At 42.0% G+C, this 16,875-nt stretch overlaps 2 protein-coding genes across 5 annotated transcripts; both read right to left on the bottom strand.

Annotated features, from left to right (window-relative positions):
* Positions 1–879: 879 nt before the first annotated feature.
* On the bottom strand, positions 880–9,086 carry LOC127607808 (PPARGC1 and ESRR induced regulator, muscle 1). 3 transcript variants are annotated; one of them, XM_052076481.1, is made up of 3 exons: positions 8,829–9,086; positions 2,584–5,167; positions 880–2,515 (listed from the first exon to the last, which is right to left on the bottom strand). In XM_052076481.1, the coding sequence occupies exons 2-3, from the start codon at positions 5,144–5,146 to the stop codon at positions 2,316–2,318; spliced, it is 2,763 nt and encodes a 920-aa protein (XP_051932441.1). In that variant the 5' UTR covers positions 5,147–5,167; positions 8,829–9,086; the 3' UTR covers positions 880–2,315. The 3 variants fall into 3 exon arrangements, with proteins under 3 accessions (XP_051932441.1, XP_051932443.1, XP_051932442.1); XM_052076483.1 differs by lacking the exon at positions 8,829–9,086 and having other exon boundaries at positions 880–1,477; positions 2,399–2,515; positions 2,584–6,321; XM_052076482.1 differs by lacking the exon at positions 8,829–9,086 and adding an exon at positions 5,337–6,321 and having other exon boundaries at positions 2,584–5,303.
* Positions 9,087–9,227: 141 nt separating this feature from the next.
* c9h1orf159 (chromosome 9 C1orf159 homolog) lies at positions 9,228–16,500 on the bottom strand. 2 transcript variants are annotated; one of them, XM_052076508.1, is made up of 10 exons: positions 16,316–16,500; positions 14,734–14,814; positions 14,570–14,654; positions 13,860–13,955; positions 13,706–13,762; positions 13,561–13,629; positions 12,684–12,818; positions 11,531–11,556; positions 11,380–11,404; positions 9,228–11,247 (listed from the first exon to the last, which is right to left on the bottom strand). In XM_052076508.1, exons 2-10 carry the CDS (start codon positions 14,803–14,805, stop codon positions 11,150–11,152), a joined length of 663 nt encoding a protein of 220 aa, XP_051932468.1. In that variant the 5' UTR covers positions 14,806–14,814; positions 16,316–16,500; the 3' UTR covers positions 9,228–11,149. The 2 variants fall into 2 exon arrangements, with proteins under 2 accessions (XP_051932468.1, XP_051932469.1); XM_052076509.1 differs by lacking the exon at positions 13,561–13,629 and having other exon boundaries at positions 16,316–16,498.
* Between the last annotated feature and the right edge of the window lie 375 nt (positions 16,501–16,875).

The raw sequence follows: 16,875 nt of genomic DNA, 5'->3' as shown, positions 1-16,875 counted from the left end.
TGTGTTTGTTGTTACGTCGTGTGGACTTGATGTGGCCCTTTTTCAGCATTTTTTGGCCACGACATTCATCAAGGAGGAGACTCTGTGCTTGGTGGTTGCGCCTTCTCGGCAGCATGGGTATACCAGCACTGTTTTTGACTGGAGGAATGTCGGCGCCATTTGACTGTCGTTGCTGGACAGTCCCGGGGCGCTTGTGTCTTGCGCCTGTGATGGGCAGCATTTTTCACAGCCCCGCTTTGTTCAGCGGAGAGATCGGTGCTGTTGAACGGTCTGCGGCTGGATGGATGGAGGTCTTGAGGAGCCGACGATGAGAAGAAAGGAGCGTTGGCGCGGAGTGCCGATGCGGATTTGGAGCTGGGAGTCGCGGCTTGGAGTTTGAAGCGCATTATGTGGGACAGGAGAAGTGAACTAATCTCTTTTCATCAATGGACGCTACAGCTTCGTGTTTGCTTTCAAAACTTTGCTTGTAGCAGACGTGTGCACATTTTTCAGCATGATGTCTCTGATCCACTGGTGAAAGGACACTTTGATCCTCTCCTCTTTCATCTGTAACTGCTTCAGACAACAAAGTGGTGTATGCAGAAGAGTGGTGAAGATTGCACGACTGTCTCTGTCCTATGTGTTGTCTTGTGTTATTTTTGTTATTTTTGACTTCAAAATGGCGCCGCGAGAGTGGCTGCCTTTCCAGCAGCTCCTATTTTTTTGTTGTTCTACTTCTTTCTTTCATAACTTTGCTGCTGTGAATCTGGAATTTCTCCATTGCGAGACTAATAAAGGTTTTCTTAATTTTCTTAGAACTGTTGTGTTAAGTATAGTACAGTACTGGTATGTACTGTGTCAGTGTCAAGGTAAGACGATAACATTAAACACAGACTCTCGTTCACATTTGTTTCATTTTATTTTTCAAAAATATACTCTATGTTTACAGTATCTTTCACACTTTTAGGCATCCATCATTCAATCCGTTTTCGACTGGGCGACGCTGCTTGTCGTGAAAACCACAATCTGCTGCCATCGCTAAGCGTGTCTACAGCTGCCCAGTAATGGTCCAGGTATTACGAACGGCTTACTTGGCCAATGGGTAGGATTGTGCAAATTTCAGACTAAACTTGCTTACGTCACATGAAACGACACACAAAAAAATATATATTCATCCTCGTTTTTTTCTTTTTTTCACATACCCAGCCAATCATTATTCAAACCTTGGAACGGGTCATAATTCTTTAAATTGACAATATCATAATAAGATTTACTGGCGTCTAGTTTCAAAATGCTGTTAACCTTGAAACGCTGTCACACGATTTTGATTGAACATTAGGTGGAATAAATATATTTTATGGATGGACCCGTGCGTAACTGACTGGAAATGACATGACTGTAATTACATAACGTAATGCCATGCTGAGGATTCTTCATCTTCACTTGGTCTGTCGCAGGTACTGGATTGCTGATAGCGCGCTCACGTTTGCAAGCACAGCTAGAAAAGAGATTGCACATTTGATTATTTTTGTTGTGCAGATATAAGATGTAGAATGCCACGGAAAAATAGTTTCCCCTTTACTCATTTCAGACCCCCCATGTATCACACTTAAAGTCTCAGATCGTCAAACCAATTTGAATATCTCACAAAAATAATAACAAATAAAATATAAGATGCATTTTAGGGAAAAAAAATCTAAAATCTTGGTGGTCTCGGTGAAAAAGTCATTTGTCCGAAACCTAATATCTGGTTCTGTACCTTTTGACAGTAACAATTGATTTGAATCGCTTTGTTTTACGTCTATCCAGCCATTACCCAAATTGCTTATCCTCTTTTTTTTCTAAATGTGTTCTTTAATTTCTTTGTATTGCGGAACTGATGCATTTCAGTCTGAGACAGGGGTGTCAAACTAATTTTTGTCGCAGGCCACATTGTGGTTACAGTTTCCCTTGGAGGGCCGTGAATTTTGGGAAACCATATCAATGTTTAATCACCTCCACATATTACATACACAGTGCACGACAAATTGGTGGATAACTAGTTTAAAAATCAGAAGTCAAGAATAATGACCGTTATTGTGGATTACATGTGACAATTTGAAACGTTGGTTCTGACTTTAGCAAGCATCATGGAACTTAACATTCCTGATTTGCTTTCGCGGGCCACGTAAAATGATGTGGCGGGCCAGATCTGGTACCCGGACCTTGACTTTGACAACTGTGTCTGAGATCTCGGAGCCTTCACTCTGTCTGACAGATATTATCTCTCGATGATGCTCAAAGTGATGTCACGTCATCGATGAGTGTCTGTGATCTAAAAACGTTTGAGTGTGTTTTTACTTTCTGGACCTGGATTTCACACACCTGGAGACAGCTCTCGTGAGACTTGAGTATGTGTACCTAATGAAGTGTCTCCTACCTGCTTTCCAGGCATCAGCAGACTCTGGATCTGATGATGCAAGTACCCAGGAGGCAAATGCGATGCAGACCAAACACATGTCAGACTGCTGTAGCGCAGACAAGACGCCCACTCGCACTGGAGGAAACATTCATCGATGTCGTTAATTTTCGCGACGTCAGTTTTTGCTCACTTGCGATGATTACCTGGTCTCTGCATTGTTCCCACGATCCTCTGCTGCTCAAGTGCTTGAAGGGAAACTCCTTCTACCGTGGGAACAACAACACGGCCCTCCTCACTTTGGGTCGGCAGTTCCCACCCATCAGACCTGTACCAGATGCTGCCTTTGTCTTGGAAGCGGATTTTACCGAATGGCAGTAAGCTCCTCCCACTTTGATATTCAGCTACCTGGAGAGCGCGCGAGATAATTCGCACAGGCGAAATGACGTCCTCTTCCAAAAAGTCTACGCTTAAAAACGGATCATTCCTTTTGAGGAGCGGGAGTTCTCTGACGGTCGGATGTGAGCAGGAGAAAATCGGGATGGGTTTCCACTGAGTTGGGAAGAACATTTTATGCTCACATGTGCAAATCATATCATTATATCCGGGAGCATGTGAGGTCCCTTTGGGATCATAGACGAGAATGACATTCCTATTTCCCGTTCCCTCTGTGGTGAGGGATTCTGGGAAAAATTCCAGATCGTCTCCTTGGAGAGGTGCGGCTACGATTGACCCCAGACTGTCTCTCTTGGACTTCTTCTCATCATTGTGTAAATGTGACTGCAAAGATAAATCCTCCGTGTTGAGAGCTCGTATATTCTGCACACTTTTGTTTTTCATCATCGCTCTGGGCATTGGGTTTTGTCTTGCGGAGTCTTCGACTGGTACTGGGGTCTGGAGTCCAGTTGCCCCTTCCTCTTCCTCTCCCTCTTCCTCTTTCTCCCGTTGGGTTTTGCAGCTCAGATCAGGACTGGGGTTCCTACTCATGCCCAAAAATTGCCAATAGTCATCTTCAAAGTCACACACAGAGAAATCCCAACTGGATCTGTCCACCTTGGAGTCGTCTGGCTGTGTAAAATAATCCGAGTCAGCGGCGTCGGACGCATCCGTGAGGCCTCCATCTGTCAAATGAAGCTCGTTGGGGTCCGCAAGTGAACCGCTTTGCGACGGGACATCGGATGTCTCAGTGGAAGGCGGGCTTCTCGTCATCCTCAGCTGTAAAATATCATTGATGGTTAATTTTTCCATTTCGTCCCAGAAGTCCGAGATGGCGTAGACGCACGGCGCGCGGCCCGCAGCCTGGGCGTACGCTTCGGGGCCGTCGGCCACGGGGGTGACGATGACATCAGGAACCGACCGAGGACCGTCGACACCGCATCCTGTCAGGTGAGGTTCTGTTTGGACCCGCGGCAGATCTGCTTTCTGTTGGGTGGAGCTCTCAGCTGGAGCTGTGGCACCTCTTTGGCCCATCAATGGTGGAAACGCCCACGTGGGCTCAACAAAAGCTTTATTAGAACCTCCACTGTCGTCGTCTGATTCTCTGGCCTGCAGACTCCTCACACCAGAACTTTGAATTGGATCACAGTTGTGTGGTAATGATGATGAGGAGTAGGACGGGAACGGTCTTGGTTGATTTTCAACGGAGTCCTCCTCAAAGAGATCCTGAGCCACTGATTCAGAAGCTGAAAGATAGAGTTCAGAACCAGAACTGGGAAGGGTGAAGAATTCAACACAGTCCACAAACTCATCTGAGTCCACCTTCTCCAAAGGAAAAATATCATGCGGGGTGCCTTCGATATCGTTTTTCGGCGCGCCGTCATCATGTAAGGCTCCTTCGTTGTTGTTTTGCACCATATCGTCACCTTGTAGGCTTTCTTCGACATTGTCTTGCCGCATGCTGTCATCTTGATGTGTCGTTCTATCGCCATCGTACAAGGTTTCTGCTTTCTTGTTTTGGACTATATCGACAAGCTGTGTTCTTTCGTGGCGGTTTTGCTGAATATCTTCTATTGTTCCGTCTTCACGGTCATGTGTTATACCTTCAGGTCTTTGTCTGTCGTTTCGTTTTATATCGCCATCATGCCTGGTTTCCATACAAACGTTTTGGACGGAACCACAAGAGGGTTTCTGCCCGACTCGTTCTTTGCTTCTGTTTTGATTTGGTGTTGCGTTGATATTTTTATTCAGCGCACTTTCATTGTGTTGAGGCTCCCGCCTGGGTGTGCGCCATTTTTTTTTAAGTGGAGCTTTTTTTCCCCTTGGAATTGCACTGGCCAGGCGCGACACTGGACTGTCATTCACCGACAATGTCACAAACCAGCGCTCCTTCTCCTCTCTTGGAGGAAATTTGCTGCCAGGCTGAGCCAGACATCTCACTTTTGTTTCACGCTCAGTCGGCGGTGACCTAGCGACGTCATTGACCTCCGGTGTCTGTATGACACTCTTTTGGCTCTCTTCGGGGATGCGTTCCTCTGTTACAGGCACCTCCCGACTGAAAAGAGGAATTCCTGTATCATTACATATTTGGGCTTTATTGTCCTCAGCTGTATCCTCTTCTACGACATCCTGAACGAGCTCCAGTTTAACACAAGTTGTTCTATTTTCTTCTAAGCTCTGCGGCGACTGAGTGGCTGGAACCGAGCGGTCGGAACAACGGAGGCCCTCGGGACAGGCGAGCAGAGGTTGCGGCACACAGCACTCCTTGCTCTCCTGGCAGAAGTTGAACCAGTCCTCCTCGGCGATGCGCATGCTGTGATCCAAGTCATCCATTCCAACAGCTCACATGCTTTCCTGGGAGTAGAAATGGCGACGCAAAGGTCACTCTGGAAGTGTTTTGGTTGCCCATTTGTCAGTGATGTGTTCCTCAAGCCGGTCCTCGGCCTCGAGGACCGGCTTGAGGACCGAAGGGCGGTCCTTGGTCCTCTGACTTGGCCTCGGAGTCAAGTCCTTGGTCCTTGACCTTGGAGTCAAGTCCTTGGCCTTGGCCTTGGGTTGCCGGTCCTCGGATACAACGAGGTATTAGAGCCCCTAATCCTTCATCCACAGGTATAAAGTGGGCCAGAGGACCGCAAAAATCACAAAGAAATCAAACAAAATCCATCCCGGGAAACCCACGTTGATAACTTTGTCTGGCGCATTAAGAGGGGCGGGGCTGTCGCTGACAGTCAGTACAACGTGTAAAGAGCGGCATCACAGTTAGTTTCAATCACGGCTCGTTCCGTTCGCGATCGGCAGTTTAAATAGCGTGTAAAGCCTTTCTGTAACAGGAGTGTCTTTTATTTAGTTATTTTTGCGCAGTCGTCACGTTTGTGCGGTCGCACTAGAATGTTTGTTTGAACCACGTAATTTGCGTTACAGCTGGAGTCAAAAATGTTGACACTTCACTTCCGGGTTTGGCCGTTGGGATTTGGAGTCCTTTTGGCCGATTCCAGTTATGTTTGCTGAATGCTTTCTCATGTTTGGAATAATGAATATTGATAATACATAGTTTAAAATCATGGTTGATTTAATTATTTTTAATTATTATCATGAAGTTGAAGGTATTTAATTAATTAATGTAGTATTAGTGGGAGTGGTAATAATAGTAGTACTCAGAGAATGTTTAGAGATTCAGCCATCTCATTACCTCTGCGTCCCGCGTCCGAGACGCATAATTTGCCCACGGGACGCACAGTTCCAAATAATGTGGGTTTTTGGGACGCAAGGAAATTTCTCAGTCAAAACAAATAAACAAACAAAAAAAAATACGGCAAGCCTGAGGATTTCACGGGAACAATCGTTACCGGTAGCATGTTGTTTCCGTGGCGTCATTTTAACGGTACCGAAATATTGTTTAACCATAAAAGTCAACGCACATGAGTTGACTGTGTGATCAACGCGATTTCACTGTGCCTGAATGTGTGTTTGTGGTGTGTGAGTGTCTTTCTTCTAATTTACTTTGGTTTTGTTTTTCTTTTCAGTGTTGGGTGCAGGGATGCAACAGATAATGTTATGTGGATGGATTTTGTTTGATTTCTTTGTGATTTTTGCGGTACTCTGGCCCACTTTACACCTCTAATCCCTCGTTGTATCTGAGGACCGGCAACCCAAGGCCAAGGACTTGACTCCAAGGCAGAGGACCAAGGACCGCCCTTCGGTCCTCGAGCCGGTCCTCGAGGCCAAGGACCAAAAAGAACCCTTTCTGCACTGAAATACAATGATATTAATTTCGGTTCCATTTGCTGCAATACAAACCGGATACTTCATACGTGACCATAAAGTTAATTTAAAACTTAGTACCTCAATTCAAAAACAAAATCTGACATTGAAAAAAAACGTTGTTTTGTATTTGTAAGACTGAACATGAAAATAAACAGAATTTAATTTTCAGTGTGGATCAAATACAATTTCAGAGAAAAAAAGGTATATCGTTTCAAATTCAGATTGTACAACTCAGATTCAGTTATTCAATATTATTCAGAGTAAAATATACAAATCCATCCATTATCCAAGCCACTGACCTTCAATTCACGCAATTCAAATTCAGTATAAACTATTTAAAAGTTATTAAAGTTTTTGGTGGCAAATATTCCGCCCCACAGCATCACACCTAGTTTAGTTTTGGTTGTAAAGTGTTCTAGAGTGTCTTGAAAGACGCTTATAAATGAAATGTATTTTTATTATTATTAATAATACATTTAACAGTTAACAGCTTTACATATTGGGCCTCAGGCCAGGAAATTGACGTCACAATCAAAACATGGCTACATCTGGCTCTTGATCGGGATGGTGGCAGGAAGGAGAGCACGAGAAGAAAAGAGGACATGGAGAGCACAATAATTTGATGGACAGAAAAATACTGTTCAAGAGTAAGCTGCATTCCAATTTGGACTTTGTGTTCACTCTTAAATAAAGAAAAGTGCATTTCTCCAGTGTATGTGGAGTTATGTTTGAGGTTCACAAATTATGACAATTATGAGTCGTTTTTGAGACTTTTTTTTAATGTGGGTCAGATATGGCTCATGAAAGATGTAGCTTAGTTGAGGTTGAATTCAGGCTGTTCTGGCCCAGCGTCGGGTCGGAGTAGGGCCAGATATGGTTTTACAATGCGGCTCAGATCTGGGCCGAATGCGGCCCACATCATGGATGCCAGACGTGGGCCACTGCAGGGCCGTCATTCATTGAGGTATGTGAGCCGAGTGTACGTGTCGTGTCTGCCCCAGAGCTGGGCCAGACCAATTTTGCTCACTGGGATATTTTAGTCCGCAAACTGAGGAATTGCGGAGATGAAAGTTTGAGATGGCGGTGAAAAAAAACTCTCAAAGGTCTACTAATTACGACATTTAAGAAATGGGAATGCCAGTCTGATTTTTCGTATGAATCATCCAAAATGGCGTATCACTAAACTCACCTGAAATGTTTGCACAGAAGATACGACGAGAGGCACAATTACAAGGCAAGTTGGTCATTAGATTTGTAGGCTAATCGTTATGAAAAATATTATGAAACAGTATTGTTTTTTCTACAATTTACTGGTTGTAGCATGGTAACTTTATGAATAAAACCTTCGTCACAAGGTGTAGTAATGCTAATGTTAACTGTTGGTAGAACTCATGATGACGTGTGTTAAATTCTTTCGTCAAATTGATCGTAGATTACAGATGCATCGTCTTGGGAAGAGGATGTCAAGCCACATCAATACTTGTATTAATGATTACCAGTCAATTAATCTTTGCAGTGTGAGATTGGAAAAAATACTCTGATGATGCCACATGAGGCTGTTGAGTGTTTATTTACTTCATATTAAGAAACTAAAACATTTAATTCATAAATGTATATCATATGCTTTTATTTGTGTTTTTCTCAGTATAAATAACACGTACCCTGACTGTTCTACTCTTTGAATAAAAACACTTTGTTCAAGCGTTAGGGAGTGCAAGGGGTTATGATGGAGGGGTGTTGCAAATCATGAAGACCTGCCAAGTGGGATGATAGCATTGTTTTGTACATGTCCTCGGCTAGGCCTCAGCTTCAAAATCAGTCCCTGGTCCTTGGCCTTGGAGGCAAGTCCTTGGTCCTTGGCCTTGCCTCGGAACATTTTCCAAGTCCTTGGCCTTGGGTTGCCGGTCCTTGGACACAACACTGCCATTTGTCCTCTTGATAGCATTGAACTGTCTGGGCTGCGACATGTTTGTGCTAAATATAGGGCAGTTAGAAAGCTGCCAGCTGTAGACATTATTGCATCAGGTAAAGTTTTAAGACCTCTCAAATCATGCAATATGGGGCTTATTCCAGTCACCACATTAATTAGTACAAACAAGGACAAAATATTTGATACATTTTACAGCACTGCATGAACCAATTTGACCACAAAGTACTCAACAGGTGACTTATTTTGATTCTAAAGGCACACATTCGTTCGTTAGCATTCACCACATTCTCGGTCATCTCCATTTCCTTCTATAAAACATACCTGCAAGAAGACAAGCACAAACGTTCCGATCTGAAGTCTCCTGCAGGAAAATGTCCCGTTGTCTGGCAATCTCACATATGTCACACCGGTGCCCTGGACCGCTCTTTATAAATAGACTATGTTCGGTCACATGTTGCTGTTGCTGCTGCTGGTGAACTTGTCCTGCCCTCTATGAGCAGAGGTGTAACATTTCAGATCCCTCAATCATGACATTGAGCTGCAATATTATACTTCGATATAAATGACTTTTTCCCTGAAGATGAGGATTGTTTTACTTCAAGGCTAACTTTCCGTTCAGTTAGAATCAGTGGAGAATAAAAGTATGCAAAGAATTAAATCACTCCTCTCTCTGAACTAACAGTACACACGAGTAATCACGCAGTTGGACAAAGACAAGGCTTCCTGGAAGGTGCTTTATTTCTCGCAAACATTCATCTCGCCGCCACGGCCGTCCTCCACGCGTCACGAGTAGACGGTAACAAAACAACAGATCATTTGTATAAAACAAAGTGTGCATGTATTGCGCTCGCAATTGTCAAACACATGAGGCAACATGGCGAGTCGTGACCGTTTCTTGTTTATAAAGTGATTTATTTAGTTCAGCTTGCGTCACATGCGCTCGTTCAAACCTCAAGTCTCTTCAAAATGTGGACATGTCATGAATGAAACTTGCAGAGCAGCCTTATTTTAAAGGTGGTGCAGAAAGCAAAAGGCCACCGGATAAACGCATCAACTACGAATCCAACATTTAAAGCGCTTCATGGCACAGTCGTCATCGCAATCGATTTGTTCGATAACTTTTGGCAAACAAGTATATGCTGGATTTAATAATGAAGAGTATCTATAAATATACAATTTAACGAAAAAGTGAGCAACATCTTCTCCTGAAGCATCTCGATTTAAATAAAAAAACTGGCCTGACATTAGTTTATAAAGTGCACTAAGACCTTGTTATTCTACATCAAACATTTTCTTCATTCTATGCTGGGGGGTCTTTTTCTCTGTGACAGAGAATTCTCTGAGTTAACATAATTGTTCCATTTTTTAACGTATGGATAGTACGGAAGAGGATTAGGGCCAACGAAGAAAGAAAAAATAAGGTTGGCAAGATTCTGACTTTAAAGTCAGAATTCTGAGATTAAAGTGAGAATCTTGCCAACCTTATTTTTTCTTTCTTCGTTGGCCCTAATCCTCTTCCGTAGGATAGTTATCCCAGAATTATTCATATTTTGCTCATTGGCAGTGAGCCGTTTCCTTTTATTTGTCTTCTGAATCGGACAATAGCAAAGGTGGCAAGATATATGTTAATGTTACATTTTTAAAAGAATATTGGTTATCTTGGCAACATTTTAATGGGCTATGGTAGGAAAAGCATTTGAATTAACCATTCAGAACATTGGATTGAAAGGGCGCGTGACTCATTCGGAACATGGAACCATTTGTTTTTCTTTGCGAATGATCTCACAGTCTTCAGCAATTTTCCTGTTTACTTTCCAGCAAAAATTAGACCTCGATTAAAAAAAAAATGCACATACACACCAAACTGTGATGTCTGGCTTGTATGAGGAAAATACATTCAGTTTGGATACAAATAATAAATACAAAAAATAAAAATGTCACTCGTGTGGTCAAAGATAGCAAAGTACAGTAGAGTATTGCAAACTACAGTGTATACACACACACACACCTCTAAAGAATAGGCCAGATGTCACTGGGCTATTACGATGATGATGCTTTGTCACCATCAGCCAACGAGGTCACTGGCTTGCTGCACATGAGTCCTCAAACTGATGAATACGCACAAATCCAATCCGTCGCTTGGCTGTTTCATCGGGGACGCCTCATTTGTGTCACGTGAAAGCGATTACTGTAACGTCAATGTCACAATGTCGTTGCGATCATGAAAAAAATAAATGTGACCGATACTGTGACGATCGTGGAAGTTGTTTTGGAATGATTGAGATGTCTTGCTTCACAGCTACTGCAGTATATATGTATTTTGAAGATGTACAAATATTGCCCCCCCCCCCAAAAAAAAAGGGTTAACTTAAATAATAGCACATACACACGCGGCACTGTAGCAATTATGGATAAAAACGTCAAAATCGAGCGGGACAAAAACTAGCACAGCTTAGTATAGAAGCGGCCCAATGATGCCACTCCATTTTGTATGCGCCTCATTTCACGGAAGGAGTGTGACAACGGACAGTATTTCATCATGAGGCAACATGGAATAAAAACAGCTGCAGTGCAAATTTGGCTCCCAAGAAGTCAAAACGGGACATCTTTCGATGACAAACTCTCACATTGGCTCGTTCCTCCTAAACGTCGTCGACCCTCGTGGTGGTTGCGGTGGGTGTGATGTTGCTACTTGATGTGGTGGGGGGACGCTCCCGTCTGACGTATCGTTGCTTTCTCGCTTCAAACGAAAAAAAAAAAAAAAAACAATTACTGTCGAAAGTATTTGCGACAGGCTGCAACGAGGCTTGATTGCCGTTGTTTGGTGCAGTAAAACCTGTTTGGCAATGATGTTGAGTAAAAGTTAGCTTACCTGTAGAGGAAGGAATCATCACAGCCTAGAAGAATAAATAATAATAATAATCCAATTGCCATAGTGACAAATTGCGTGTGTGTGTGTGTGTGTGTGTGTGTGTATGAATCAAAATGCCTAATTAGGTTTTGCATAAATGAAGCAAACTTACCGTCTCACTTGGTTGGAATATAAAGGCTGTAAGAGGACAGAACGTAAGATCAATTGATTTGTGACTTCTGCTTTTACTGTATGCAACACAAAAAAATATATATATACAAATTGGAATTCTCATTAAAATGGGCATGAATGAAAATAAATGCTGTCACTAATCTTAAACTCTTATTTGAAAAAAAAAAGCCATGAGGACTGCAATTCTGGCTAATACATCACAATACTATAAACGGGACTCCAAGATGACGTTTTCAGGTTCCAAACAGCATGCAATTACCCAATCTGCGCAATAGCGTGAAAATGCGATCTTTTTTTCACAGCATACTTCTTTTAACAGTAACGCCCTCAAATGTGGGAAAGGAGAGCCACATTTACCATTTCACCATTTATTGAATAAAACTGCTGCCGACCACAGCTCACAGCTAGACACTCGTATGCGCATTGGCAGAAGATACACGGCACCCTGATAGACACGCGCAACAACATTTGCAGGACTTTCGATACATTTTATGCTCGTCATAATTTTTTTTTCTGTTTAAGAACTCATACACTTTCTTCACAAGAATATGTTGCATGTGCTCCCAATAGTCCAAACATAGCATTCACATTAATTTTGCATTCATGGGATAAGAATTAAGCAGATTAATCGATCCACTTTCATCCAGCTCAGGGCGCTGCCATTTTGGCAACACAAACGTCATGTGACCCCGAGAGCAGTTTGACATTAATTTCAGCCAACAGCAGAGGGCGGTATTAGCCAAAAACGATGGCTCCTGAAATTAATTAATTTGCTTAATTCACGTTAAACAAACGCAAATAAAAATGAGTTCAGACCAGTGGGGGCACATATAACATATTATTGCAGATATTTCTTTCCGTTTAATTCTCCATTAAATAAGATTGAATGTGTGGTGAAACCATTTTAAAATAAGTTATTCTATGCTGTAGGAAAGATGACATTATATATAATGTTTTCCGTTCTCTATCGTACTACTGGTCTGATTTTGAACTCAGGGTATCTTTTGGTCTCAATGAAACCACACTCACTCTGAATGCCTAACCAGTTGCCATGAGTGATTTGGAACCCTGTGTCAAATTGGAACGCTTAAAAAGGACTCGGTGTACGGCTGCGACAGTGCGAACGGGCTTACCCTTGTTGCGACGGTAGAAGATATTTGGAAGTCGATGGGAGCGCTTGAGGTAGAAGAAGGAGGCAACAGAGAGGATCAAGAACAGGCTGATCAACAGCGTTCCAAAAAGAAGGGAGACTGCCACGCCTGCGCCACCTGCACACAGATGGCACCCGGAATAACAATGAACCAGCAGTACAGTTTGTTGCCTAAAATAATAACTAGGAATTGTATTTGGAACCAGTTTGGATTGACCAGAAAGATTAAGCACATGACAGTTAGAGGAGATTCCCTGAAGAAAAGTTTGTTCAATCTCAGATGGTGTTTTTTTTTCACCTAAAATAATTCTAATACTCCATTATATTCTGTTTGGTAGTTCTGTGAGCTCGCTCGTATGGCCGCATTTGAAAAGGAGGCACTTGAAAGTGATTTCTGTGAGTTGGTCTCTTTGTATGCTAGCATAAAAAAAGACACAGCTGGCTGGTGTCAACACAACCATCTTAAACGCCCCTCAGGGACGGCTTTCTAGATAACGTTTCATTCAGAGTAGCTCATGCTCAAGCTCAGCATGGTATTTTGCCGTGTGTTTGAATGCAATGTCTTGGTAAAATAGCACAATTTATTCAGAGTTAAAGTTTTGAAATGAAGTGGCTACTTTTTAAAAGCAACACAAAATGCTTATTGTGGAGATGGCAACTACTGAGTGTTTCATAGGAGAAATGATGCTATCTAAAGGCGACTGTGTGAGAAGCAAACAACTGAATTAAGATCAAGATTAAGATATCCTTTATTTGTCCCGCAATGAGGAAATTACAATCAGAATTCAGAAACAATGTACTATTTTTTCACAATTATTGTTCAACGCAAGAATAAATAAAAGTTAGTATTTGTGATGTACCTTCACGTAACGCATTGGGAATTGACAATCGATCATTCTGTTCTTCACTGGAACATTTAAAGGGGAATACTGTAGTAGACAAAGGGTATTGGTGCACATTCAAGCAGAAGGAAACGGCAGAGCAGGAGGTGAATACATAACTTACCAATTTTAGGCATTACAGTTGTGACCGTTGTATAGTTTCTCCTGTCCATCGTGTAGTCTTAAGGGCGAAGACAAATAGGTACAGTAAATTAAACAGCAATATTATATAGTTTTACTAATCTAAAGAAACCACACAAATACTCTAAATGGCTTACTGTAGGTGCAGCTCGTTACATTTTCCGAGTCTATGGCGGCAGGCTCACATAATATGCAAACAGTGTTGCTGCCCTCGAGGACACGGAAGAAGCAGCCTACAGAAATCACATGATATGAGCAAATTTTCCCATTCAAAGGCCCATCAACACGAAAATGCCGATTTATTTGGCATTAGGATACATGTTTGAATATCACAGATATAATACACGGGTCTCGAACAATACAATACTACACAATACAATACATGCTGATTTATACATTGCCATAGCAACACTTGATGACCTATAAACGTCTATAAAATTGGTGGACCAGTCAGGACACTTTTCATGTTATGATAACATGTCCTGAGCTTGAACAAACAAACTAAAAGTCACACAATTCTGTGTCTTGCATGTACATTCATCGGCTTGGCATTTTTATCGCTTCTTTCTTATCTTTATTGGTCGCAGCTTCAGTTACTGTATTTTGAACCATCATGGTTTCAAAGTAAATTGTAAAAAATATTACTTATACACAATAAGTAATGTGAATCCGACGTCATTATACACTTTGGCACGTATGCACCACTTGTTTTATTGTTCCTTTTTTAAAAAAAATCAATTCTTCTTTTAATCTGCCCGCCCCCCAAATAGTAGGATAGCCAGAAAACAATAAAACCTCAAACACATGCTTACACATCTGTTGGCTGCCTCAAACAAGAACATGGTACCTGGTTCGCAACGAGTGTCATTTGAACACGAGCTGTTTATCTTCTGTTTGTCACTGCAGCACTCAAGTGAGTTATGACGTAGAGCCTGTGGACAGACAACGAGGTTAATGGTGAGAAACTTGGCTAAAGCTGAACGAAGTACACTGGACTGGTTAATTTTCTACCTTGGTTACAGGTGTCTCCGGTCTGATAAGAATCACTGTTGCTGCTAAGACCAAAAGGAATGACAGAGCCATGTTTGAGCCCTTTAAATAAAAGGAAGATGAATCAAACGAGGCCAGCGCAGTCACCCGTTTAACAAACAATAAGGTGAACCACAATAAGGCTCGGTAAAGATGCAGTTGGATATTCGAAATCAAATGCTTTTGTCAACACTGGATCCACATTTTCTAGAAAATTGAGAATGATTAACACAAGACGTCATCAAATTTCATGAGATTTAATCTCAGTAAACATCTTAAACAAGTGCGCTTAGCTTTTCTTTGGCCTTTTTTCTGATGTCACACAGAAGGGCGCCATAATCTTGTGCCAACAATCTTACATCTTTGTTCATCTATCTAGGCCAGTGACATATACAGTACTCCCTTATTCATCTTGGAGGAAAGCAATGAGACAGCGATCAAACGTTAATTTTTTTCATATATTCAGTACATTTTGAAGCGTCAGGCTTGCGATATCATATCCTGATTGCAGACATTCTACACTGTAGTATCTGTGACATTTTTGCTGCCTGTTAACGTGCTAAACCTTAGCCACTCTGCGTGTTGCGTGATGGCTTTCGTTGAGGCCATCTAAGATTGTGCTTGTGTTTACTGTATTTTGTTAGCATTTGTTCAATAAAGGAATTAAAGGTGAATCCGCGACTGTCCTCCCTCTATTTGGAGGGAAGATAATTCACTCTAAATTGGGTATTACTGGTAGGCAATATTAAATTAGCGAACATACTTTACCATTGACATACAGTTGTGTATCTTAGGCCAGTTGTATTTTGCGGTCAGCACACTGCACTTCAGCTTCTATTTTTTGTGTGGAATGATCTCAAACTTGGGACATTCTATCTTTTATGCACCCTTTCCTTCTGGCTCGTGTTGATTGCCAAGTGAGACTGCAGAGAGAGTCCGCATAGGGGGGGATAACCAACGCAAAATACTGCGATAAATTGAATCATTCCGATAACAGTAACGATTTACAAAAAAATCTGCGATTCAATGAAGTCAAAAAGTACACTGCGATATAGGACGTACGACGACTGTCGTTACAAGCGGATTGATAAAATACTCTCCACTAGGTGGCAGAAGGTACAACTAACCTGCGTGTACACCTGTTGCCATTCAAACAACAGAAGTCATGGCTGCGAATTTTTCTATTGAACAGGGCTAGAATTTACATGAAGAGAGTCGATTTCTGAAATCATTTAGACGAGGTGATCATAATTCTAGTTCTACGCCGTTTTTCGTTTGGTTGTGTGCCGAGAGATTTTTCAAATACTATATGTGCCCCGGCTCTATAAAGGTTTGGAAACACGACGCTAGGGGCACATAACGCACTCGATCATCTGTTTGAACTCGCGTATTAGTTGATCAACCAGTGCCACCGTCGCTATATCAAGTCAATGCAATTAAAAGACTACAACGGCGTTATTGAGCCACAGCTCTCATGATCGATTTCCTGTGTATTGTATCGTAAAAGAACACACACAGAGATCAGCTGCGGATGGCTAAATTCGAGGAGAAGAAGTTCACTTACGAGCGAAAGTGAAGAATCCGGCCTGGACCGAACTCCAGGCTTGATTTAGTTGACGTCGGGCGTCATCTGTCCGGAAAGATTTAGATCATTAGGTTTGTCATCGACACACCTCCGTAGTTAGGTCTGGCATTAAATGCAGCACCTTGGATGCTCTCTTTCAATCGCGTTCAATCAACATCCGTGGGGTGCCTTCACAATAAAAGCTAGGCAGTCAGTTTTGAACTGATTGTCAACATCCGCGGGGATCCTTCGTAATAAAAGTTCTACAGTTAGTTACACACCATCGTATAGTACTCGTATTTTAGCCAATATATGTTGACTTTGTTCTCATTTTTCCTGTTATTATTCTTAATGTATGTATTTATTTTTAACCCAAGTGAATACTTTTGCCACCCCAGCGTTTTATTAATATTTTAATTTTGTTTACTGTTCCTGTCACTATGGTGTACTATTTATTTCCTCTTTGTAAAGCGGGTTGAACATACTAAAAATATTTTTAATAGCAATGAACTCTTGAAATGACTTCGTCTATGTATGAGGATGAGTGGGCCTTTCCCTTC

Source organism: Hippocampus zosterae, chromosome 9 (assembly GCF_025434085.1).
Source record: "Hippocampus zosterae strain Florida chromosome 9, ASM2543408v3, whole genome shotgun sequence".
In the NCBI taxonomy this organism is placed as follows: Eukaryota; Metazoa; Chordata; class Actinopteri; order Syngnathiformes; family Syngnathidae; genus Hippocampus; species Hippocampus zosterae.
This window is presented reverse-complemented; position numbering and strand designations above follow the sequence as displayed.

Excerpts from the sequence above, each read along its gene's own strand:
- c9h1orf159 (XM_052076508.1), bottom strand. The coding sequence starts at position 14,805 with ATGGCTCTGTCATTCCTTTTGGTCTTAGCAGCAACAGTGATTCTTATC. Across the intron at positions 14,655-14,733 it reads CGGAGACACCTGTAACCAAG|GCTCTACGTCATAACTCACT; the intron begins GTAGAAAATTAA and ends GTCTGTCCACAG. Across the intron at positions 11,248-11,379 it reads GATGATTCCTTCCTCTACAG|CGAGAAAGCAACGATACGTC; the intron begins GTAAGCTAACTT and ends TTTCGTTTGAAG.
- LOC127607808 (XM_052076481.1), bottom strand. The coding sequence starts at position 5,146 with ATGGATGACTTGGATCACAGCATGCGCATCGCCGAGGAGGACTGGTTC. Across the intron at positions 2,516-2,583 it reads GGGAACAATGCAGAGACCAG|TGCGAGTGGGCGTCTTGTCT; the intron begins GTAATCATCGCA and ends TGTTTCCTCCAG.